Genomic DNA, 25,483 nt, shown 5'->3' on the forward strand with positions numbered 1-25,483 from the left:
TCTTGCTCTGTCACCCAAGTTGGAGTACAGTGGCATGATCTCAGCTCACTGCAACCTCTGCCTCCTAGGTTCAAGCAATTCTCCTGCCTCAGCCTCCCGAGCAGCTGAGACTACAGGTGTGCACCGCCATGCCTGGCTAATTTTTTGTATTTTTAGTAGAGACGGGGTTTTGCCATGTTGGCCAGGCTGGTCTCAAACTCCTGATCTCAGGTGATCCGCCCGCCTCAGCCTCCCAAAGTGCTGGGATTACAGGTGTGAGCCACCACCCTCAGCCTCTTTTTTTTTTTTTTGAGATAGGGTCTCACTCTGCTGCCCAGACAGTGATGTGATCAAGGCTCACTGCAGTTTCGACCTCCCCAGCTCAAGCAATCCTCCTGCCTCAGCCTCCCAAGTAGCTAAGACCACAGGCACACCACTCTTGGCTAATTTTTCATTTTTAGTAGAGTCGAGGTCTCACTATGCTGCCCAGACGGGCCTCAGACTCCTGGACTCAAGTGATCTTCCTGCCTCAGCCTCCCAAAGTGCTGGGATTATAGGCATGAGCCACTACCCCAGGCATAAATCTACTTTCAAACATCTGACTTTCAAATATCGTCTCAGGAATGAATAAAGCAGAAACTTACCGTTTAACCTTAAGACTGCACTACAATTTGCAAAAGAAACATTTTTTCACATCAAAATAATTGCATCAATTTATCAAGAAGGGATACTGAAGTAACACAAATAGTAAGTTAATTTTTGTTTAATGCACACATACACTTAAAATTAACAGCACATATATACCTTATTTGGTTTCCTGACTGTAAACCAACAGTACAAAATACTGCTTTCATAATATGTTATTAAACCCACCCTTAAAAGGAGAACAGTTTATTTTACCATAATTGTGTTTTTCCAACACCTGGTGCACCACAAATTTCTGTTGTTTTCATTAAGGGTACTCCACCCCCAAGAATATCATCTAGTGCTGAACAGAAGGTAATTATGAAGCCCTGGGTATGCTCCTGCTCAAGAAGTTCCAGTGCTGTACACTTCTTGCCTGACTCAGATGTACCAGCATATCTTGGTTTATTTGTGAGACATTCTCTTCTGATAATTTGCAGAGTTTCTAAGGCTTCCGCTTTAGATATCCCAACTTCTGAAAGTAAAATAAGAAAAAAAGAACCCTAATTTCAGAGATTTAAAAGTGTAACATGATAATGGCTTGTCTTCATTAATTTTAATTTTTAGACAAGAGTGATGCTAGGAGTAGAGAAACATAAAAATGCAACATTCTATCAACATTTAATTTTTCAGTTTGGCCGGATACAGTGGCTCATTCCTATAATCCCAGTACTTTAGGAGGCTGAGTCAGCTGGATCACCTGAGGTCAGGAGTTCAAGACCAGCCTGGCCAACATAGTGAAACCCCGTCTCTACTAAACATACAAAAATTAGCCGGGTGTGGTGGCATGCATTATAATCCCAGCTACTTGGGAGGCTGAGGCAGGACAATTGCTTGAACCCAGAAGGTGGAGGTTACAGTGAGCAGAGATCGCACCATTGCACTCCAGCCTGGATGACAGTGTGAGACTTCGGTTCAAAAAAAAAAAAAAAAAATTCAGCTTAATAAAGGCATTTGTTGCCTTAGTCATCACATAAAGAATTACCCATTACCTCAGAAACAATTCAACTAAAGCATTTCTGAGTACCTACAAGTGTCTCAGGAAGCAGAAATAAAAATGTACTCACTATTACCACACTTTTACTATCTCTTTTGGTCTTATGAAGCCATAATTATCTTGCTCTCATAAGGTATACAAATTATTTTTCAGATGAGAATGAAAACAGATTTTTTAACTGCCTACAACAAGGTACAACTTTAAGAAGCAAATATGCATATATTATTTATAATAAAAACTTTTCATGGAAATAACTGATGTAAAAAATTCATGTATCACTCCAAACTAATGAGAATATCCAATGCATAAGCATTTTAAAGAATACATTTATGCGTCCTCGACTACACAATTTCACCCATCTGACAGTATGGCCTGAGAAGAGAATATGGCAATTACAAAACAAGCTGGTAAAGAAATAATGGTGAGGATGACATCACGTATCAGTTTATCAGTGCTTGATCTGGTAAGAATATGAGCCATAAATACGGGGCTAATAAAAGACAATGGTGATGACAGCATTTAGGAAATGAAAATCCTATCCAGTTCAAGAGCCTGAATGCTGGAATCAGATTGCCTGGGTTTGTAAATCCTGGCACCACTTACTGCGTGACTTTGGGCAAGTTACTTCACTTTTTCTTTTTTGCTCAGATTTTTTTCTTCTATAAAATGGGAATGAGACGATACATGTAAAAAGCTTGGTCGAATATCAAGGCTGTCTAAAATGGTCAACAGTTGTTAGTGATTATTATTCAGAGTCTCATATTTCTTCTTTGAAAAACCAACTTGAAGAAAAAAGAGCCCATCAAATTTTGGGGGACACAGTCTGCGTGTGGTATGACTTAAACAGTTAAGATTGGGTCTACAAGACTTATTCTTTAGAGGTGAATCGAAACCTCCGTATTTTCCATCATTAAGGGCAGTACTTTAAAATTCTGTTCCATCTTCTTCAGTGAATAGCACAGGTCTGGACATGTCATAGTGTAATGTGCACGAGTGACCACGCCAGCTTCATATTTGTATACCTCGGGATGCAGTGGTTCCCATCTGCAGTGCTCTGGAATATGAGGTTTTGGGTGTTTCAGTGAATTACGCAAAAGGAGAATATTCCTTCTACCGCTTCCTCAAGATTCCGGGGATTCTACTCCCTTTCCCATTCTTAGTGTCTCTAGTCCTACACAAATCCTGCATTTCTGAAATTTAACCCTTACCCCTTGGATCTTGGAACAGCAAAAATTAGACAACCAATTCCGACTCCACCATTTCCTAACCCACTTAGCATGAACAGTTACCTAACCTCCGCAAGATACCAGTTCTCTCATCCATATACTGAATAAAATAATCTACGTAAGCAGGTTGAGGGTTAAATGAGACAATCCTCAAAGCATTCAGCAGGCATTGCCAGAGGAAACGCAATTAGTAAATGTTTTCACGACCACAGTTCTCCTAACCATTCAGACAACTTGTAAGTGGAGTCAAGTAGCTGTTTCACGTTGTAAACGCGGACGTGGGAGGCAACAGAATCTAACGGAGACTGTGCTGAAGCCCGAGGCGAGAGAGCGAAGACTGAGGCGGCGCTGACGGCGGCCGGTGTGCCTCAGCTTGCCATCAGGAGTCGTTACCTTTGCTAAGCTCGGAGGGTTTCACCTCTAGGAGTTCCTCAGCAGTCTGGAAACCCGCAGACACCAGCTTCACCCGCACCGCTGGAGACAGCGGGAAACTCACCAAATCCCGCTGCATTTCAAAGCCAAACGTCTTGCCGCACAGTCGCGCGACCTCAGGGACCAACCCCGGAGCAGCCAAACTGCGCACGCCCTCGCAAGGGCGTGCGGCGTGACGTCAGACGTAAAGCGGAAGGGGTCGGCTCTGTGGCCTGGCTGCACGCGGCTCAGGGCCTTGCAGCTCTGCGCAGGCTTGTAAATTTTCACACTTGTGCACTATTCCGTTATGATTCCCCAAAGTCCCATTTAGAGATTCCCCATCAAATGTACACCCTGACTGTAAAACGATGGACGGATACCATAGGATGGACAGCCAGGCCCAGTGGGTTCTCCACACAACATTTCCTTGCCTCCACTGTGGCCTGTTAGGTGAAGCCTCAGAGTTACTAATAGGAATGATCTCGAGTGGGAGTAGTGAGTGTAACGAGCACACACTGGCCAGTTTCCATTATTTTGGTGTGAAAAGCTCAGGGAATTAGGAGTAATCTGCGTCTTCATTGTAGAGTTGCAATCTCTTGGCTCTTCCCGCTGACCGTCCCCCTTTTGTGACCCCCGCCCCCCCCCCCGCGCCATTGCTTTTCCCGCTCTCGCGAGGGATTGTGGGCCAGCCCCCAACGGCCGTTGGGAGGGATCGCTCCCCATTCCGCGCACCCACCCACACCTACCCGGGAGTCGAATGTCTAGCATGGGGGTTTCTGAGACCGTTATTTCTTCATGGCCTGCCTAACTTAAGCAGTATCTGGAAAAGTAAGCAACTAACGTCCCTATTAGTAGGTCTGGGGTCCTGAGAGGGAGGGGCTGGGCTACACAAGAGCTCCATTTGTGGTACAGAGTTGGGAAGGGGCGTTCAAACCGTGGTAGTGGCCACTTCTAAATTACAGAACTTTGGGGAGGAAAGGAAGCAGTTTAGAAGGTGGTTTATGAGATCTTTCCTTGTCTCAGCGAGTGTAACTTATTTAGCAGGGGGTAACTTACTTCCTACCTATTGGCGATGATTTTTTTTTTTTTTTTTTTTTTTTTTTGAGACAGTCTCACTGTGTTGCCCATGCTGGAGTGCAGTGGCGCTGTCTCAACTCACTGCAACTTTTGCCCCCCGGGTTCAAGTGAGTCTCCTGCCTCAGCCTTTCGAGTACCTGGGATTACAGGTGCATGCCACCATGCCCGGATAATTTTTGTATTATTATTAGAGAAGAGGTTTCACCATGTTGGCCAGGCTGATCTTGAACTCCTGACCTCGTGATCCGCCTGCCTCGACCTCCCAAAGTGCTGGGAGTACAGGCGTGAGCCACCGCGCCCGGCCCTGTTGGCGATGATTCTTAGTCTTGACTTTTCTTCCTAGCTTAGAGAAACTTTCTAAATATTGCAAATCAGAGTCCTCTACATACTTACATCTAAAAAAGGAAACAACGTATGTTGAGCACTTTAGCAAATCCCACACATTTCAAATGGGCATAGCCATGCCAAAAGGAAGATAAGGACATAGAAGCTCAGCATATAGTTTGATATCAATTCTGATGAAAGAAAGCTGGCCGGGCGCAGTGGCTCATGCCTGTAATCCCAGCACCTTGGGAGGTCGAGGCGGGTGGATCACCTTGAGTTAGTTCATGAGTTTGAGACCAGCCTCAACAACATGGCTAAACACCGTCTCTACCAAAAGTACAAAAAATTAGCCAGGCATGCTAGCATGTACTGGTGGTCCCAGCTACTCAGGGGTCTGAGGTGGGAGGATCCCTTCGGCCTGGGAGTGAGCCATGATCGCACCACTGCACTCCAGCCTGGGTGACGGAGTGAGACCCTCTCTCAAACAAACAAAACACCTCAGCACGGTTTTCTTAAAGCCAAGATTCAAACCTAGCATCCGTTTTACTACCCTGAGCTATTAAAATTTTGAGTCCCTACTGGTGGGGAGAATACAAGAAGCATTTATACCCCATTTGGTAGGTCAGAGTAAGTCTTGTAGGACTGACCAAAATCTGGTTGGCCACTCAACCCATTACTTAACTTCTAATATGGTCTATATTTGAGCACTCAGCACATAACTACTATCCTCAGGGAGAATTCACGCTTATGCTTATAAACCACCCAGATTCTTGGGTAAAGAAAAAACATGGTATTACCACATTCAACAATAAGTCTTCAGTTAGTTTGGTCAAACTCAGTGGAATCGGTCGTGTTTAGAATTTCTTTCATTGACAGTGGAAAGTTCAGAACTACTCTGGCCTGGCACAGTGGCTTAAGCCTGGAATCCAAGCACTTTGGGAGGCCTAGGAGGGCAGATCGCTTGATCTCAGGAGTTTGAGATGAGCCTGAGCAACAGGGCAAAACCCCATCTCTATAAAAAATACAAAAATTAGCCAGCATGGTGGTGCATGCCTCTAGTCCCAGCTACTTGGGAGGCTGAGGTGGGAGAACCGATTGAGCCTGGGAGGCCGAGGTTGCAGTGAGCTGAGATCGCATAACTCCACTCCAATCTGGGTGACAGTGAGATTCCATCTCAAAAACAAAACAAAACAAAAACACACTCAACTCTATAGCTATACAATTAAGTACTGTTAATATCTTTTGCGGATCATAAGGTCAGGAGATCAAGACCATCCTGGCTAACATGGTGAAACCCCATCTCTACTAAAAATAGAAAAAATTAGCCGGGCATGGTGGCGGGCACTGGTAGTCCCAGCTACTTGGGAGGCTGAGGCAGGAGAATGGCCTGAACCCAGGAGGCGGAGCTTGCAGTGAGCCTAGATCGCGCCACTGCACTCCAGCCTGGGTGATAGAGTGAGACTCAGTCTCAAAAAAACAAAAATCTTCTGGCCCTTGCCTATAATAATAATTTTCATCATCATTCTTAAGAGGTCTTTAATGCAATTTGCTTTGTAGTCATGCTTTCAAACTGGGATCCAGGTTTTTGAAGCCAGGCACTAGGAACTAAACAAAGCTATGGGATAAATATGGAAGGTGCACCTTCTTATATTATCACTTTTCTCAAAAAAATATTTCAGGGAGGGAAGAGTTAAATGATTTACCTGGTAAGTCATTTGAAATGGTTTATATTAAGCAAACATTACGTCTGTGTAGTATGGATAAATCATTAAAAATTTTGAAAAAGAAAATAAACATTAATAAAATGTGGGGTAGGCCGGGCACGGTGGCTCACTCCTGTAATCCTAGCACTTTGGGAGGCTGAGGTGGGTGGATCATGAGGTCAAGAGATCAAGACCATCCTGGCCAACATAGTGAAACCGTTTGTCTACTAAAAACACAGAAATTAGCTGACGCGTGCCTGTAGTCCCAGCTACTCAGGAGGCTGAGGCAGGAGAATAGCTTGAACCCGGGAGGTGGAGGTTGCAGTTAGCTGAGATCGGGCCACTGCACTCCAGCCTGGCAACAGAGAGAGAGTCCTTCTAAAAATAAATAAATTGGCCAGGCACAGTGGCTCACGCCTGTAATCCCAGCACTTTGGGAGGTTGAGGTGGGTGGATCACGAAGTCAGGAGATTGATACCATCCTGGCTAACACGGTGAAACCCCATCTCTACTAAAAATACAAAAAATTAGCTTGGCGTGGTGGTGGGCACCTGTGGTCCCAGCTATTTGGGAGGCTGAGGCAGGAGAATGGCGTGAACCTGGGAGGCAGAGCTTGCAGTGAGTCGAGATCACGCCACTGCACTCCAGCCTGGGTGACAGAGCGAGACTCCATCTCAAAAAAAATAAATAAAATATACATATATAAATAAATGTGGAGGTAAAATGCAAATATAAAAATAAAATTTAAGCCGGGTGCAGTAGCTCACGCCTGTAATCCCAGCACTTTGGGAGGCCGAGGTGGGTGGATCACGAGGTCGGGAGATCGAGACCATCCTGGCTAACACAGTGAAACCCCATCTCTACTAAAAAATATAAAAAATTAGCTGGGTGTGGTAGCATGTGCCTGTAGTCCCAGCTACTCGGGAGGTTGAGGCAGGAGAATCGCTTGAACCCGGGAGGCGGAGGTTGCAGTAAGCTGAGATTGCGCCACCACACTCCAGTCTGGGCGACAGAGCTAGACTCCGTCTCAAAAATAAATAAATAAATAAAAAATGAAAAAAAATAAAATTTAAGAGAAAAGTATGAGCTCAGAGACACATCAGGCTTAAACTGGATACTTCAGTAATCTCCCAAACCCCCCTGGGAATATGTTTTGGTTTTTCTTGCAACTTGAGGTTACCTCATAAAAAAATTTGAGAGACATTCCTATGGGCAAACCAGCATGGGCTGCGGAGTCATACAGATTTGGATTTGTATCACGTGTTTGGAAGTTACCAACCATGTGACCTTCAGCAAGTTACTTAGTCTCCTCAACTGCAAGTAGAAAGTATTATTTCCTGGGGTTTGGTCAAGATTAAATTAACACATATACAGTACTTATCACAAAAAAAAGTACATAATCTGAGTCTGTTTCTCAGTTTTTACAGTATTCTAATGCGCATATTCAGTTGGAATAAATCCTTATAGAATACCTAGCTCAGCAGAATGCTAATGCTAAGACGTTTTTTAAAAATGTTTACAATTAGGCCAGACACAGTGGCTCACACCTATAATCCTAGTACTTTAAGAGGCTGAGGCCGGCAGATCACTTGAGGTCAGGAGTTCAAGACCAGCCTGGGCGATGTGGTAAAACCCCATCTGTACTAAAAACACAAGATTAACTGAGGGTGGTGGAGGGTGCCTGTAATCCCAGCTATTCGGAAGGCTGAGGCAGGAGAATCACTGGAACATGAGAGGCAGAGATCGCAGTGAGCTGATATCACGACACTGTATTCCAGCCTGGGCAACAAGAGGAAAACTCAGTCTCAAAAACAGAACAAAACAAAGTCTACAATTGTAAAAGTGCCGAAGTAGAGTACTTTTATGTATTTTATTTTCTTTGACTTGATCCACAGTAGTCCTATGACTGGGGTCTCCATTCAGGATTAGCACTCTGAAGATTGGATCACTAAAACAAGATTAAATACTTATTAATTGCTAGTTTTGTGCCAGATGACAGGGTAAACAGGACAGATTCTCTGCCCTCATGGAGCTTATAATCTATCAGGATCTTTATTATTTCTGGCATGTTGCATTTCTGACTTGTGTAGCTATCTTGATGTAATTCTAAGGGTAGGAAGGAGCTATTGCTGCTAATATCTATAGTTAACCTGCCAGAGTATTCCAATAACAAGACATTTTCAGGTTGACTAGGCTGTTTCTGGAGATGTAGGAGAGGAATAATATGAATACTTTTGTTATAGCTGGGGAGAAGTTTATTTTTTTTTTAGCCTAAGAACATAGAACTTTAAAAAATGGTAACCACGGCCGGGTGCAGTGGCACACGTCTGTAATCCCAGCGTTTTGGGAGGCTTAGGTGGGTGGATCACTTGAGGTCAGAAGTTCAAGACCAGCCTGGCCAACATGGTGAAACCCTGTCTGTACTGAAAATACAAAATTTAGGCGGGTGTGTGTAGAGCACCTGATTGTGTCGCTGATCAGGGCACCGCTATGTAACCCACACGGACCTATGGGCTGAATAAAGGAGGGCGAACGTGGGAATAAAAGACAAGAGACAAAAGAGTATATTTGGAAGAAGGGGTCAGGGGGCACCTTGCCTCTAGTGGACAAGGGGTCAGGGGACACCTTGCCCTGAGCTTTACACAGCCCTCTGTATTTATTAGGTAAAAAAGATAGTGAGAAGGCGGGTGGAAGAAGGGGTCAGCTGCTCAGTCCAGAGTAGGCTTGCAAGACGTATTCTCTAGATGTTGCAGTAGATAACCTCAGTGCCAGGGAGTGATTGCTTCCAGCAAATCTTCTGTCAGCAGGAGCAGTCATGAGTTTGTTCACATCCTGCATTCATGATTAACAGTTTGCTGTTTGATCATAGAGCCTCCAGTGGAATGCTGAGTTGGTCACATCCCACGGACCTTCAGCTCCCTACAGGTGTGGTGGCGGGCGTCTGTAATCCCAGCTACTCAGGAGGTTAAGGCAGGAGAATCTCTTGAACCCCAGAGATGGAGGTTGCTGTGAGCTGAAATTCCGCCACTGCACTCTAGTCTGGGTGATTAAGCGAGACTGCATCTCAAAAGAAAAGGTAACCTTTCTTGTTCAAGTGGATTTGGGAATAGGAGAAAGAAGTGAATGTTGTTCAGACTGAGGGGAAAAAAAAAAAAAAAAAAACCCTCTGAATCAAGGCATAGCTTTAGAGGTGGTTATGATAAAGCTTTCTTCTTTAAGGCCTCAGCCATATATAGTAGCAGTATCAATTTTACAAGACCTTATACATAATAGAAGCACAATATGTATTTGTTGTCCATAGACTCCTTGAAACATTCTTCTTAGTTGGCTTTTGTAATGCCACACTTCTGATTTCTTTTCTACATGTTGGGCTTTTCTGTTTCTTTTGCAAGCACATCCTCCATAACCTGGGCATGGCAGTGACTCTCAAATTTGTATTTCTAGCCCTGACCCTCTGTCCTCTAGATACAAAAATCTAATTGCCTACTGGACAATTCAAAGTCTCCTGCAACTCAGCCTATCTTAAATCTAACTCATTATCTTCACCCCACTCCCAGAACCTTGCCCTCTTCCTGCATTTCCTGCCTCCATGAACCACATATCCATCCTTCCATCTGCATAAACCATAAACCTAGAATCATCCTTGACACCTCCTTCCCTTTCACTCTGCATGTTCACTGCACTCCAGTCATGGAGTGCAGTGGCATGATCATATCTCATTGCAACCTTTAACTCCTGGGCTCAAGGAAGAGGTACTTCTGCCTTTGCCTCCTAAGAAGCTGAGACTAACAGGCACATGCCACTGTGCCTAGCTAATTTTTAAAATTTTTTGTAAAGACAAGGTATTGCCCAGACTGGTTTTACAAGTCATCCTCCTGCCTCAGCCTCCCAAAGTTCTGGGATTACAGGTGCAAGACACCATGGTCGTCCTGGCATGATCTTTTTACAGTACATTTCAGTTATGTCACTCCTTATTTTGCTCTTTTTTTTTTTGAGACGGAGTCTTGCCCTGTCGCCCAGGCAGGAGTGCAGTGGTGTGACCTCAGCTCACTGCAACCTCGACCTCCCAGGTTCAAGTGATTGTCCTGCCTCAGCCTACTGAGTAGCTGGGATTACAGGTGCACACCACCACACCCAGCTAATTTTTGTATTTTTTTTAGTAGAGACAGTGTTTCCCCATGTTGGTCAGCCTGATCTTGAACTCCTGACCTCAGGTGATCCACCCACCTCAGCCTCCCAAAGCGCTGGAATTACAGGCATGAGGCACCGCACTGCATCTTATTTTGCTCTTAGGATAAAGACCAAATTTCCTAATAAGGCTTAAAAAAAGCCTTGCATGTTTTGGCCCCTGTTTTTCCTCTTTAGCTTCTTCCTTTTCCTCTCTCCCATTTGCTTCCTATACTCCTGCTACTTTGCCCTTTTCTTAGTTCCTTGTGTATGCTAGGCCTCATCCCTCAACAGTGTTTGCAGATGTCTATAATATTACCTCTCCCTCCTTCACCTAATTAACTATTTATCTGTCAAATCTGAAATTCCTTTTTTTTTTTTGACACCGAATCTTGCTCTGTTGCCCAGGCTGGAATGCAGTGGTGCAATCTCGGCTCACTGCAATCTCCGCCTCCCAGGCTCAAGCGATTCTCCTGCCTCAGCCTCCCAAGTAGCTGGGATTACAGGCGCCAGCCACCACGCCTGGCTAATTTTTGTATTTTTAGTAGAGACATGGTTTTGCCGTTTTGGCTAGTCTAGTCTTGAACTCCTGACCTCAAGTGATCCACCCACCTTGGCCTCCCAAAGTGCTTCAAAACAGGTCCTTCAAAACTAGGCCAAATCTAAAGTATTCAATTTTTGTATTCTGACTTTGGTAACATGTTTAGAAGGTCTATACAAAATTATAAATGGATTTTTCATTTGTATTATTTCTACATATGGTTTAGATCTACATGTGAATCTTTTTTATTTTTTTATTTTATTTTCTAACGACCCATTCCTTCAACATTTGAATATTTTAATTTATATGATTTTTTTTTTTAGACTGAGTTTTGCTCTGTCACCTAGGCATGATTTCTGCTTGCTGCAACCTCTGTCTTGAGGGTTCAAGCAATTCTCATGCCACAGCCTCTTGAGTAGCTGAGATTACAGGCGTGAGACACCAGCTTATTTTTGTATTTTTAGTAGAGACAGGGTTTTGCCATATTGGCCAGGCTGGTCTCGAACTCCTGAACTCAGGTGATCTGCTCACCTCTGCCCCCCTATTAATCTATATGATTTTTTAAAAAATAAATGGTAGGAGGAAGGAAACTTTTTATTTATTTATTTATTTTTGAGACAGGGTCTCACTCTGTCGCCCAGGCTTGAGTGCAATGGCACAATCTCTGCTCACTGCCACCATTGCCTCCCTGGTTCAAGTGATTCTTCTGCCTCAGCCTCCAGAGTAGCTGGGATTCCAGGCCTGTGTCACCATGCCTGGCTAATATGGAAGCAATTTTTTTTTTTTTTAGACCGAGTTGCACTCTTGTTGCCCACGCTGGAGTGCAATGGTGTGATCTCAGTTCACTCCAACCTCTACCTCCCGTGTTCAAGCGATTCTCCTGTATCAGCCTCCTGGGTAGCTGGGATTACAAGCACCTACCACCACGCCTGGGTAATTTTTGTATTTTTAGTAGACAGGATTTCATCATATTGCTCAGGCTGGTCTCATGCTCCTGACCTCAGGTGATCCACCCACCTTAGCCACCATGCCCAGCAGAAGCATTTTTTTTTTCTTTCCAGTTGTGACCTAATTTTTGGAGCAGTCTTTGAAATAATCAGTTCCTTCCCTATCTATATGAAATGCTACCCTTATCATATACTTTTATATATGTAGGTCCTATAGTCCTGGAATAAAACCTCTTGAGTAATTGTGTCTCATTTATTTAATTTTTTTTTTTTTTTTTTTTGGAGACGGAGTCTCGCTCTGTCACCAGGCTGGAGTGCAGTGGTGCCATCTCGGCTCACTGCAGCCTCCACCTCCCGGCTTCAAGCAGTTCTCCTGCCTCAGCCTCCTGAGTAGCTGGGATGACAGGGATGCGCCACCACGTCCAACTAATTTTTGTATTTTTAGTAGAGATGGGGTTTCACCATGTTGGCCAGGATAGTCTCAATCTCTTGACCTCGTGATCTGCCTGCTTCGGCTTCCCAAAGTGCTGGGATTACAGGCGGGAGCCACTCCACATGGCCAAGTGTCTTTTTTTTTTTTGAGCCAGAGTCTTGCTCTGTTGCCCAGGCTGGAGTGCAGTGGCATGATCTCAGCTCACTGCAACCTCCGCCTTCCAGGTTCAAGCAATTCTCCTGCCTCAGCCTCCTGAGTAGCTGGGATTACAGGCATGAGCCACTATACCTGGCTAATTTTTGTATTTTTAGTAGAGACAGGGTTTCACCATGTTGACCAGGCTGGTCTCGAACTCCTGACCTCAGGTGATCCGCCTGCCTCAGCCTCCCAAAGTGCTGGGATTAGAGGTGTAAGCCACCGCGCCTGGCCAATTGTGTCTCTTAATAATGTACTAGATGCAGTTTACAAAGATTTTATATGTTTACTTATATTAGTATTTAACAAACATATTTCCTCTTTTTTTTTTTTTTTTGAGACGGAGTCTTGCTTTGTCACTCAAGCTGGAGTGCAGTGGCATGATCTCAGCTCACTGCAACCTCCACCTCCCAGGTTCAAGCAATTCTCCTGCCTCAGCCTCCCCAGTAGCTGGGATTACAGACATGTGCCACCATGCCTGGCTAATTTTTATATCTTTAGTAGAGATGGGGTTCCGCTATGTTGTCCAGGCTGGTCTTGAACTCCTGACCTCAAGTGATCCAGCAGCCTCAGCCTCCCAAAGTGCTGGGATTACAGGCATAAGCCACCGTGCTCAGCCTTTCCTCATTTTTGTCTTTTTTTTTTCTTTTTTTTGAGACGGAGTCTTGCCCTGTCGCCCAGGCTGGAGTGCAATGGTGTGATCTCGGCATGCTGCAAACTTGGCCTCTCAAAGTACTGGGATTATAGGTGTGAGCTACCACACCCAGCTCCTCATTTTTTTCTAATCAAAGAAATGTGGCTCTTCTCAAAGGGTATTATGGTATGCAGGGCCTCTGTGAGGATTATAACAGTAGCATTTTTTGTAACTTGCTTAGAGTTACAAGACAGTGGAAGACAGACATCTTTTTGCCTAAGGCTGACTCCCCTGAACAGATATTTTGATAACTAGGCCGGTAACAGTGAAATTTTTGTGAAATATTGAAACTGGGACTTGTGAGGATTCACGGGCCACTTAAGACTCTGTAGGCTGGGCAGCCGGGCATGGTGGCTCACGCCTGTAATCCCGGCACTTTGGGAGGCTGAGGTGGGCCTATAAATTATCAACATTTTGTTTTGTGAAATAAAACACACTTTGAAATCTGGTTGGAGGAGTGGTCGCGGTGGCTCACACCTGTAATCCCAGTACTTTGGGAGGCTGAGGCAGGTGGATCATTTGAGGTCAGGAGTTCAAGACCAGCCTCGCCAATGTGGCAAAAACCCGTCTCTACCAAAAATATAAAAACTAGCTGGGCATCGTGGCACATACTTGTAATCCTAGCTACTCAGGAGGCTGAGGCAGGAGAACTGTTTGAACCCGGGAGGCAGATGTTGCAGTGAGCCAAGATGGTGCCACTGCACTCTATAGACGACACAGCAAGACTCTGTCTCAAAAAAACAAGAAAGAAAGAAAGAAAGACTCCGTGGCCTGGGCATGGTGGTTCCATGCCTCTCATCCCACCTGTTTGGGAGGCAGAGATGGGTCGACTGCTTGAGCCCAGGAGTTTGAGCCTGGCCTGGGCAACATGGTGAAACTCCCTCTCTACAAAAAGTACAAAAATTAGCCAGACATGGTAGTGTGTGTCTGCAGTCCCAGCTACTCAGGAGGCTCAGGTGGGAGGATCACTTGACCCGTGGGGATCAAGGCTGCAGTAAGCTGTGATGGTGCCACTGTACAATAGCCTGAAGAAGGCACTGCTAGTCACAAATCTTCTGAAACTGGCATTTTGGTTGTTTAAGAACTGTTTGGTGGTAACAGCAGTATAGTTCACATACATCACCTTTTCCCTTACATGAGTTGTTCCACCAGATTTCTTTTTGCTTTTCTGTTTGAGACAAGAGTTTCCCGCTATCACCCAGGCTGGCGTTCAATGGCATGATCTTAGCTCACTGCAACCTCTGCCTCCCGGGTTCAAGCGATTCTCTTGCCTCAGCCTCCTGAGTAGCTAGGATGACAGACGCGCACCACCAGATATTTTTGTGTTTTTAGCAGAGACAGGGTTTCACCATGTTTGCCAGGCTAGTCTTGAACTCCTGGCCTCAAATGATCCACCTGCCTCGGCCTCCCACAGTACTGGGATTACAGGTGTGAGCCACCACGACCAGCCCTCCAACCAGATTTCAAAGTGTGTTTTATTTCACAAAACAAAATGTTGATCATTTATAGAGCATACATATACATATATGTGTACATATATATATTACATAATACTTTGAAATGTATATAAAAATTGATAGACTGTCAGAACATCAGACTTGAGAACACGTGTCTGCTTGCATCACAGAATCCCCTACCTCCTTGTCCCAATATTATTTTTCTCCCCATCTAAGACACCTCTATGTTCTCAGTTGTTGCTTGTTTAGCAAGATTTTTATTTATTTATCATTAGAGACAGAGTTTCTTGTCACTCAGGCTGGAGTTCAATGGCACGATCTTGGCTCACTGCAGCCTCTGCCTTCTGGGTTCAAGCAATTCTCCTGTCTCAGCCTCCTGAGTACCTGGGATTACAGGCGCCCACCACCATGCCTGGCTAATTTTTTTTATTTTTAGTAGAGGGTTTCGCCATGTTGGCTAGGCTGGTCTTGAACTCCTGACCTCAGGTGATCCACCCACCTTAGCCTCCCAAAGTGCTGGGATTACAGGTGTGAGCCACTGTGCCCGGCCCAAGATTTTTTAAAACAGCATTATTTCTTCCTGTTGTAAAGATGGAAAACTGTGAGCTTGAAGTCAGAGACAAGGGAAAAAAAGTTGTAAACTCTGGCTAATTTATTTTGGCAGAGGAGAAGATACCAGAAGAGTCCTTCTGTAAGATAAAAGATGTGGGAAATTAGGGTGATTCTAGTGTGATCTTGGAAAGACAATTGAAGAACACTGTTAACTCTGAAACTCCAATTCTAATTTGGTTTTTTTTTTTTTTGGTTTTTGTGGGGTTTTTTTTGAGATGGCGTCTTGCTCTGTCGCCCAGGCAAGAGTGCAGTGGCGTGATCTCAGCTCACTGCAACCTCCACCTCCTAGGTTCAATAGATTCTCCTGCCTCCTGAGTAGCTGGGATTACAGGTGCCTGCCATCACTCCCGGCTGACTTTTGTATTTTTATTAGAGATAGGGTTGTACCATGTTGGCCAGGCTGGTCTCGAATTTCTGACCTCAAGTGATCCGCCAGCATCAGCCTCCCAAAGTGCTGGGATTACAGGCAGGAGCCACAGCTTCCAGCCTGCTTCATTCAAAATTAGAATTAGCATTGTGCAATTGATCTTTCAAGTAAGATTGATCCTTTGCTGCATGTTTGAAAGACAGCATTTTGTACGTAAGCATGACACTTTGGACTGGTAGGTAACCTATACAGAGATTGGATTTTCAGATATGTAGACTGGATTTTCAGAAATAATTTTACCAAATTTCATGTTTTCAAACTTACTCATTCAGGTTACGTGCATAGCAACTTGTTTAACTGTGCAAGAAACCAGTGCACGCCTGTTTTCACAGCTGCTGGGGAAGGCTGAAGCTGGAGGATCCCCTGAGGCCAGAAGTTCGATAATTACTGCACCCCAGCCTGGGCAACAAAGCAAGACTTTGTCTCTGGGAGGGGAAAAAAAAGAGAAAAGACGCCATAGTGACATCATTAGCGCCAAACCCTTAAAGGCAGGAGCTAGTTTACGTTATTTATCTTTTAATCTGTAGAGCATTTTTGAGTTTTATGTCAGTTATGTCACCAAGCATACTAGGAAAGGACATGCTGAATAAGATAATCAAAAGGGGTGTGGAGTGCTGGGCGCGGTGGCTCAAGCCTGTAATCCCAGCACTTTGGGAGGCCGAGACGGGCGGATCACAAGGTCAGGAGATCGAGACCATCCTGGCTAACCCGGTGAAACCCTGTCTCTACTAAAAAATACAAAAAACTAGCCGGGCGAGGTGGCGGGCGCCTGTAGTCCCAGCTACTCCGGAGGCTGAGGCAGGAGAATGGCGTAAACCCGGGAGGCGGAGCTTGCAGTGAGCTGAGATCCGGCCACTGCACTCCAGCCTGGGCGACAGAGCGAGACTCCGTCTCAAAAAAAAAAAAAAAAAAGGGTGTGGAGTATGTAGATAAGCGCAGTGACTGCTGGCTATTTGTACCCTAGGCTTATATTTCATAAGATTTTGAATAGCCAGATATTAAAAATATAGCTGCTGGATTATTGTAATTTGGAAAAAAATCTTTATTTCAGAAATTAGGGGGTCTGAAGAGCACATGAGAAAAATGACCCTATATTTAGAGTGGTTTGAATCTAAAGGTTAGCTCCCAGGCAGGCCAGAGGATTTACGTTTACCTGGCAGAGCAACTACCGTGATTACAAAAGTGGTTTTCCTGGAATGACTGCTTGTGTATTTTACTGTGGATGTGTGTCTAACTTGTGGTAGTGAGGACTGTATTTGTACTCTTTCGTGTTCTGGCTTGTTTGTGAAAAACGTTCCTTGCATCTTTACTTCTTAGGTTCTCCTGTATTGTGTTGTAATCTCGTGTTACGTCATAATTCTTGTTTTGGAATACCCAGAGATTGATGTCTGAATGGCCAATTTTCTGGAGGCTCTAAGAGAGTGTTACCTTCACATTTTTCAAAGCTAACAATTTAGCATCTTCTGCCTTTTCTTCTGTCTTTATATATTTTTGTGAACCCCCAGAGTCCTTCTGCTTTTTTTTTTTCCTTGGAGTTTTGCTCTCGTAGCCCAGGCTGGAGTGCAATGGAGTGATCTCAGCTCACAGCAACCTCAGCCTCAAGGGTTCAAGGGATTCTCCTGCCTCAGCCTCCTGAGTAGCGGGGATTACAGGCATGCGCCACCATGCCTGGCTAATTTTTGTATTTTTAGTAGAGATGGGGTTTCACCATGTTGGCCAGGCTGGTCTCACACTCCTAACCTCAGGTGATTTACCTGCCTCAGCCTCCCAAAGTGCTGGGATTACAGGTGTGAGCCACGGTGCCCGGCTGCAGTGTCCTTCTCTTATTATTATTATTATTATACTTTAAGTTCTAGGGTACATGTGCACAATGTGCTGGTTTGTTACATATGTATATATGTGCCATGTTGATTTGCTGCATCCATTAATTTGTCATTTACGTTAAGTATTTCTCCTAATTCTATCCTTCCCCCATTCCCCCACCCCATGACAGGCCCCAGTGTGTGATGTTCCCTGCCCTGTGTCCAGTGTTCTCATTGTTCTGTTCCCACCTATCAGAACGTGCGGTGTTTGGTTTTCTGTCCTTGCGATAGTTTGCTCAGAATTATGGTTTCTGGTTTCATCCATGTCCCTACAAAGGACATGAACTCATCCTTTTTTTTATGGCTGCATAGTATTCCATGTTGTATATGTGTCACATTTTCTTATCCAGTCTATCGTTGATGGACATTTGGGTTGGTTCCAAGTCTTTGCTATTGTGAATAGTGCCACAGTAAACATACATGTGCATGTATCTTTAAAGTAGCACAATTTATAATCCTATGGGTATATACCCAGTAATGGGATTAGTAGGTCAAATCATATTTCTAGTTCTAGATCCTTGAGGAATCGCCACACTGTCTTCCCAGTGTCCTTCTGTTAAGGACCCTGTGATTACATTAGGCCCATCTGGATAAGCTTTTCATCTTAAATCAATCACATCTGAAAACTTCCTTTTTTTTTTTTCTTGAGTTGGAGTCTCGCTGTGTCACCCAGACTGGAATGCAATGGCGCGATATCTGCTCACTGCAAGCTCTGCCTACCAGGTTCAAGCAATTCTCCTGCCTTAGGCTCCTGAGTAGCTGGGCTTACAGGCACCGCCACCACACCAGGCTAATTTTTGTATTTTTAGTAGAGATGAGGTTTCACCATATTGGCCAGGCTAGTCTCAGATCACTCCTGACCTTGTGATCTGCCCGTTTCAGCCTCCCAAAGTGCTGGGATTACAGGTGTGAGCCACTGCGCCCGGCCATTTCTGGCTCTTAAACTTTGGAAAAGTCTTTATCTTCTAAGTGGCAGGCTAGAACTTATGCAAGGAGAGTGACCCTATGTGAAGAGTGTTTTGAATCTGAGGGTGAGATGTCAGGCAACAACCATGCCTTCCACTTACCCATCAGGGAAGATACCCTGACCACAAAGGTGGTTTTCCCAGGGTGAGTTTCACTCATTGCATTCTGTTTGCTGGCCCCTGTGATTTCCCCAAATGTGGGAGACTCAACTGCCTAATTTGTGGTAGTGGGCGACTGTGTTCACGCTTTCCCCTGTGTTATTGTGGGAGACTCAACTGCCTAATTTGTGGTAGTAGGCGACTGTGTTCACGCTTTCCCCTGTGTTATTCTTTGTCAAATGGGAAGTAGCCAGTGTGATTGTCAAGTGGCCGATTTTGGCTTCTCCTTGCTTGTTTCTTGTGAACTATGTCTTTAAATTTCCATGGAAGTGAGAAGCTGTACTACTGTTTAGTCTGTGATAGTAACAGGCTTCCTTGGTGTTTTCTCTTGTCTGTGTTCCCTTAATCCAGCATAAACTTTGTACACAGTGAGTACCACATATATGTTGACTGAGTCAAATGAACTGGAAATCAAACTCAGGAAGGATTTCCTCTAAGCATTTTTATTTTTAGAGACTCTTGTCTCCCAGACTGGAGTACAGTAGTGCTTGATCATGGCTCAAAGCAGCCTCGACCTCCTGGACTCAAACAGTCCTTCTATCTCAGCCTTCCAAGTAGCTATGCAGGCACGTGCCACCATGGCTGGCTAATTTTTTTTTTTTGAGACGGAGTTTCCCTCTTGTTGCCCAGGTTGGAGTGCAATGGTTTGATCTCGGCTCATAGCAGCCTCTACCTCCTGAGTTCAAGCAATTTTCCTGCCTCAGCCTCCTGAGTAGCTGGGATTACAGGTGCCCGCCACAATGCCTGGCTACTTTTTTGTATTTTTTAGTAGAGACAGGGTTTCGCCATGTTGGCCAGACTGGTCTTGAACTCGGCCTCAGGTGATCCACCTGCCTCGTCCTCCCAAAGTACTGGGATTACAGGTGTGAGCCACCACACATGGTCAGCTGGCTAATTTTTTAAAAAAACAACACTTTTTGTAGTGATAGGGTCTCGCTACGTTGTCCAGGCTGGTCTGAACTGTTGGCCTCAAGTGATCCTCCCACCTCGGCCTCTCAAGGTGCTGGGATTACAAGCATGAGTACCATACCTGGCCCCTAAAGGATTTTAACCTGCTTTTAACAATGACTATAGAATTGAAATTCATTTACTGCATTCTAAAATGACTGTTTTGAATGGATCAGCTTTAGGTTCTGACATAGTAGTAGGTTTTTTTTGTTTTTTTTTTGTTTTGTTTTGTTTTTTTGAGATGAAGTTTTGCTTTTGTTGCTCAGTCTGTAGTGCAATGGCATGATCTTGGCTCACTACAACCTCTGCCTCCCAGGTTCAAGTGATTCTCTTGCCGCAGCCTCCTGAGTAGCTGAGATTACAGATGCCTGCCACCAAGCCTGGGTTCTTTTTTTTTTTTTTTCTTTTTTTTGAGATGGAGTTTCTCTCTTGTTATCCAAGCTGGAGTGCAATGCTGTGATCTTGGCTCACTGCAACCGCCCGCTGGGTTCAAGTGATTCTCCTGCCTCAGCCTCCTGAGTAGCTGGGATTACAGGCACCTGCCACCACGCCTGGCTAATATTTATATTTTTAGTAGAGATGGGGTTTCACCATTTTGGCCAGGCTAGGCTTGAACTCCTGACCTCAGATGATCTGCCCTCATTGGCCTCCCAAAGTGCTGAGATCACAGGCGTGAGCCACTGCTCCCGGCTGACTAATTTTTGTATTTTAGTAGAGATGGGGTTTCACTGTATTGGTCAGGCTGGTCTTGAACTCGTGACTTCAGGTGGTCCATTAACCTCAGCCTCCCAGTGTGCTGGGATTACATGTGTGAGCCACGGCCCATAGTAGTTTTAAAAAGGGAAAAAGTTACATATTACTGTGATCTATCAATTTAAAAATGCAGAAAGTCCAGGCTCAGTGGCTTGTGCTTGTATTGTAATCCCAGTACTTTTGGAGGCCCAGGTGACAGAACAAGACCCTATCTCTAAAAATTAAAAACATGTTTAAAGGAAATCCTTTTGGAAATGCTTCCTGAGTTTGATTTCCAGTTCATTCAATTCAGCCAATATATAATGGGGTACTTATTGTGGATAAAGCTTATTCTGGGTGAGGGGAATGCAGATACCCTTGGAACGTAGTCCTTGTCATAATCGGGAGTCTGTCTGGGGAAGGGAGATGGGGAAGCCATCTATTAATATTATACCATACAATTCACCCATCTAAAAGATAGTTTGATTTTTAGAAAGAGCCAGAGATTGTCTGGAGACTTTTTTTTTAATGTGAACATAACCTCAATATTTTATTGTCTTCATTATAAAACAAAAGATGACACTTAGAACTGTATATCATTTGGCCCTTTCTCTTCTCATCTCCTCCCACTTCAAAATGCTTACATCTCTTAATACCCAGCATTCTCTTTGTTCTGCAGTTGGACTCAGCACACTCAAGGCTTGGCACAATCTTCTTCGTAGTTTTAGCCTTTTTCAGGAAAATCAACTAGTTTGCCCACTCATAGCCAGATACTTGTCATTTCGATTCTAGCAATCATAGTGAGGGTGAAGTGGTATTTCATGGTGATTTTGATTTGCATTATCCTGATGGCTGAGGATATTGAGCATATTTTCGTGTGCTTATTGGCTATTTGCATCTTTTTTTTTTTTTTTGAGATAATTTCCCTCTGTCACCCACGCTGGAGTGCAGTGGCACAATGTCAGCTCACTGCAACTTCTGCCTCCCAGGCTCAAGCGATTCTCATGCCTCAGCCTCCCGAGAAGCTGGGATTATAGGCATGCACTACCATGTCCAGCTGATTTTTGTGTTTTTTGTAGAGATGGGGTTTCGTCATGTTGGCCAGGCTGGTCTGGTCTCGAACTCCTGGCTTCAAGTGATGCGTCCACCTCTGCCTCCCACAGTGCTGGGATTACAGGTGTGAGCCACCGCGCCCAGCCTACCTGCCTTTTTTTCTCCAAAGGCCTCACTGAAGAGAAATCTTTTTTTTTTAACCACTTTATTGAAGGATGATTGACATTCTGTACTTGTGCTTTTGATGTCATATGTAAGAAATCATTCCCTAATTGGAGGTCAAGAAGATTTACACCTATGTTTTCTTCTTAGTGTTTCCTTTTGTTTTTTGAGATGGAGTCTTCCTCTGTCACCCAGGCTGGAGTGTAGTGGCACAATCTCGGCTCACTGCGACCTCCACCTCCCAGGTTCAAGCGATTCTTGTGCCTCTGCCTCTCAAGTAGCTGGGATTACATGCCCGAGCCACCATGCCCAGCTAATTTTTGTATTTTTAGTAGAGATGGGGTTTCGCCATGTTGGTCAGGCTGGTCTCGAACTCCTGACCTCACGTGATCTGCCCGCCTTGGCCTCCCATAGTGCTAGGATTACAGGCGTGAGCCACCGTGCCTGGCCGGACTTTCATCGTAAAGAAGTTATTCTCACTCCTGTGAAAATGATGTGGATGCAATAGGATTAGTTTGTGGTTCTCAATTCTGTCAAATCAAGTGTTTCTTTTTTTTTTTTTTTTTTTTTTTTTTTGAGACAGGGTCTAGCTCTGTTACTCAGGCTGGAGTGCAGTGGTGCGATCTCGGCTCACTACAGCCTCCACCTCCCTGGTTCAAGCAATTCCCCTGCGTCAGCCTCCCAAGTAGCTGGGATTAGAGGCGCATGCCACCATGCCCAGCTAAATTTTTTGTATTTTAGTAAAGACAGGGTTTCACCATGTTGGCCAGACTGGTCTCAAACTCCTGATCTCAGGTATTCTGCCTGCCTTGGCCTCCCAAAGTGCCAGGATTACAGGTGGGAGACACCGTGCCTGGCCCAGGGTTTCCTTTTATAACAACTAGTAACATTCCACTTACTACCCTGAAGATATTCATAGAAAATACAAACTACATATAGTTACCCCACAGATAATATGTTCTAACTATAATATGAGGGAGAGAAGCCACGTGGGGTGGCACACATCTATAATCCCAGGACTTTGGGAGGCCAAAGCAGGAGGATCGCCTGAGCCCAGAAGTTCGAGACCAAGCTGGGCAACATGGCTTAACCCCAACTGTACAAAAGAAAAGAAAAGAAAAGAAAAAATTAGCTGGGCATGGTGGTGCATGCCTGTGGTCCCAGCTACTCAGGAGGGTGAGGTGGAGGATCACCAGAGCCCAAGAGGTTGAGGCTGCAGTGAGCTGAAATTGCGTGACTGCACTCCATCCAGCCTGGGTTACAGAGCAAGACCCTGTCTTCTTTTTTTTTTTTTTTTGAGACGGAGTCTCGCGCTGTGTCACCCAGGCTGGAGTGCAGTGGCGCGATCTCGGCTCACGCCATTCTCCTGTCTCAGCCTCCGAGTAGCTGGGACTACAGGCGCCCGCCACCACGCCTGGCTAGTTTTTTGTATTTTTAGTAGAGACGGGGTTTCACCATGTTAGCCAGGATGGTCTCGATCTCCTGACCTCGTGATCCACCCGCCTCGGCCTCCCAAAGTGCTGGGATTACAGGCTTGAGCCACCACGCCCGGCCAAGACCCTGTCTTAAAAACAAAACAACACAAATATAAAAGAGAAAAATAAAATAAGTTACAATACATTTATTTATTTATTTGTTTTTGAGACAGAGTCTCACTCTGTCACCCAGGCTGGAGTGCAGTGGCACAATCTTGGCTCACTGCAACCTTTACCTCCCAGGTTCAAGTGATATTCCTGCCTCAGCCTCCCGAGTAGCTGAAACTACAGGTATGCACCACCACACCTGGCTAATTTTTTATATTTGTTATTTTTTTTTATGGTTTCACCATATTGGCCAGGCTGGTCTCGAACTCCTGACCGTATGTACCGCCCGCCTCAGCCTCCCAAAGTGCTGGGAATACAGGCATAAGCCACCGCGCCCTGCCCTACAGTACCATATTTTAATATGTAAAGGTTTGGCATGACTACACAGGGAAACAAAAACATCCCCACAGAATTTCAAAATTTCCCTTTGGGAGTGGCTCCACTGTCACGGAGAACCACTTGATTGTGGAGAACATTTGAAACAGCTGGGTAGAAGAAATTGAAAAAAAAAAAAAAGTATGTATAAAAGGAATGCCGGCCGGGCGTGGTGGCCCACCCCTGTAATCCCAGCACTTTGGGAGGCCGAGGCTGGCAGATCACTTGAGGTCAGGAGTTCAAGACCAGCCTGGCCAACATGGAGAAAACCCGTCTCTACTAAAAACACAAAACTTAGGCATGGTGGCGTGCATCTGTAATCCCAGCTACTCAGGAGGCTGAAGCAGGAGAATCGCTTGAACCCGGGAGGCAAAGGTTGCAGTGAGCCGAGATCATACCATTGCACTCAAGCCTAGGTGACAGAGCGAGACTCCGTCTCAAAAAACAAACAAAAAAAGGAATGCCAACTGGGTGTGGTGGCTCAGGCTTGTAATCCCAGCACTTTGGGAGGCCAAGGAGTTTGAGGCCAGCCTAGCCAACATGGTGAAACCCCGTCTCTACTAAAAATACAAAAAATTAGCTGGGCCTGGTAGCGCCTGCCTATAATCCCTGCTACTCCAGAGGCTGAGGCAGGAGAATCATTTGAACCTAGGAGGCAGAGATTACAGTGAGCTGAGATTGCACCTCTGAACTGCAGCCTGGGTGACAGAGTGAGACTCCAGCTCAAAAAAAAAAAAAAAAAAGGAATGCCAAGCAGCAGTGAGGATGTAGTTGCAGTTTGCATAAATTTGGAGTATTTGGAGTAAGAGTGCTGGAAGATTCTGCAACTTTCTTTCTCCAGCAGTGCTGGGGAAATGGGAGTAGAGGAGATGACTGTTGGTTGGCTCTAGGACCAGTTAGAGCAAGGGATTCCAAACCCCCGGACCGTGCATGGTACCAGTTGGTGGCCTGTTAGTAACTAGGCCACACAGCAGGAGGTGAGTGTCATTACCACCTGAGCTCCGCCTCCTGTTAGATCAGCAGCCACATTAGATTCTCATAGGAGCGTGAACCCTATTGTGAACTGAGCATGCCGGGGATCTAGGTTGCACACTCCTTATGAGAATCTAACTAATGCCTGATCAGCTAAGGTGGAACAGTTTCATCCTGAAACCATTCCCACCCACCCCCTATTATCCGTGGAAAAATGGAAAATTTGTCTTCCATAAAACTGGTCTCTGGTGCCAAAAATGTTGGGGACCCATGAGATAGAGGAAATACGCTGTGGTGCAGCATGAAGTAGGTGAGAGATTGGGCTAGGGGCCTAGTGAGTGAAACGGCGTGAAAGTCTAAAGGATCAGATGAATTGAGGGATAAGCTTCTCTGGCAGTGAGTAGACCTGAGGTCCAGGGAAGGCTTTTCTAAGCTCAAAATATGTAAAATGTTGAGAAAATAGAACAAGAAAATGAGTTTTTAAAATAAATTCCTGATCTAGCAAAAAGAGAAATCCACAGAGACCCAGAGAAAGAAAACAAATCCAGAAAGGAAAGGCAGGGATGGACCCTGTGTATTTCCTGAGGACATTGGCCATCCTCAGAAGCTCTGGATCTGGCTTTTAATGGACCACAGGCAGGAGACAAAGCGTGGGGCCTGATCCAGGTGGGAGGTCTGACTAGAGAGCCCCTACCTATTCTATAAAGCAACCACCCCAGGAGAAGAACACCCTCAGTTCTGAGGAATGCCCCCTCCCCAAGAGAAAGATGTTAGAGATATGTGCCTGTCTCAGCCTCA

General features: G+C 45.0%; 2 protein-coding genes, 1 non-coding gene and 1 pseudogene across 6 annotated transcripts in view; 3 read left to right on the top strand and 1 right to left on the bottom strand.

Moving 5' to 3' along the window:
* The window catches only part of RAD51C (RAD51 paralog C), a 42,502-nt gene extending 38,585 nt beyond the window's left edge, over positions 1-3,917 (bottom strand). For all 3 annotated transcript variants that reach the window (XM_009190371.1, XM_031657515.1, XM_031657514.1), the window contains exons 1-2: positions 3,280-3,917; positions 880-1,138 (exon numbers count right to left, since the gene is read on the bottom strand). In XM_009190371.1, coding sequence (XP_009188635.1) covers positions 880-1,138; positions 3,280-3,397 — 377 coding nt within the window. In that variant the 5' untranslated portion in view covers positions 3,398-3,917. The remainder of the gene's footprint in view (positions 1-879; positions 1,139-3,279) is intronic.
* A 72-nt stretch (positions 3,918-3,989) lies between these two features.
* The window catches only part of TEX14 (testis expressed 14, intercellular bridge forming factor), a 142,966-nt gene continuing 121,472 nt past the window's right edge, over positions 3,990-25,483 (top strand). For both annotated transcript variants that reach the window (XM_021929097.2, XM_021929105.2), the window contains exon 1: positions 3,990-4,125. The gene's annotated coding sequence lies outside the window, so the exon portion shown is untranslated. The remainder of the gene's footprint in view (positions 4,126-25,483) is intronic.
* The window catches only part of LOC101021580, a 32,121-nt pseudogene continuing 10,681 nt past the window's right edge, over positions 4,044-25,483 (top strand).
* Positions 18,796-18,957, top strand: LOC116271147. The gene has a single exon (XR_004179585.1). It is a non-coding gene; the product is annotated as a U1 spliceosomal RNA (small nuclear RNA).

Source organism: Papio anubis, chromosome 17, assembly GCF_008728515.1.
Source record: "Papio anubis isolate 15944 chromosome 17, Panubis1.0, whole genome shotgun sequence".
Taxonomy (NCBI): Eukaryota; Metazoa; Chordata; class Mammalia; order Primates; family Cercopithecidae; genus Papio; species Papio anubis.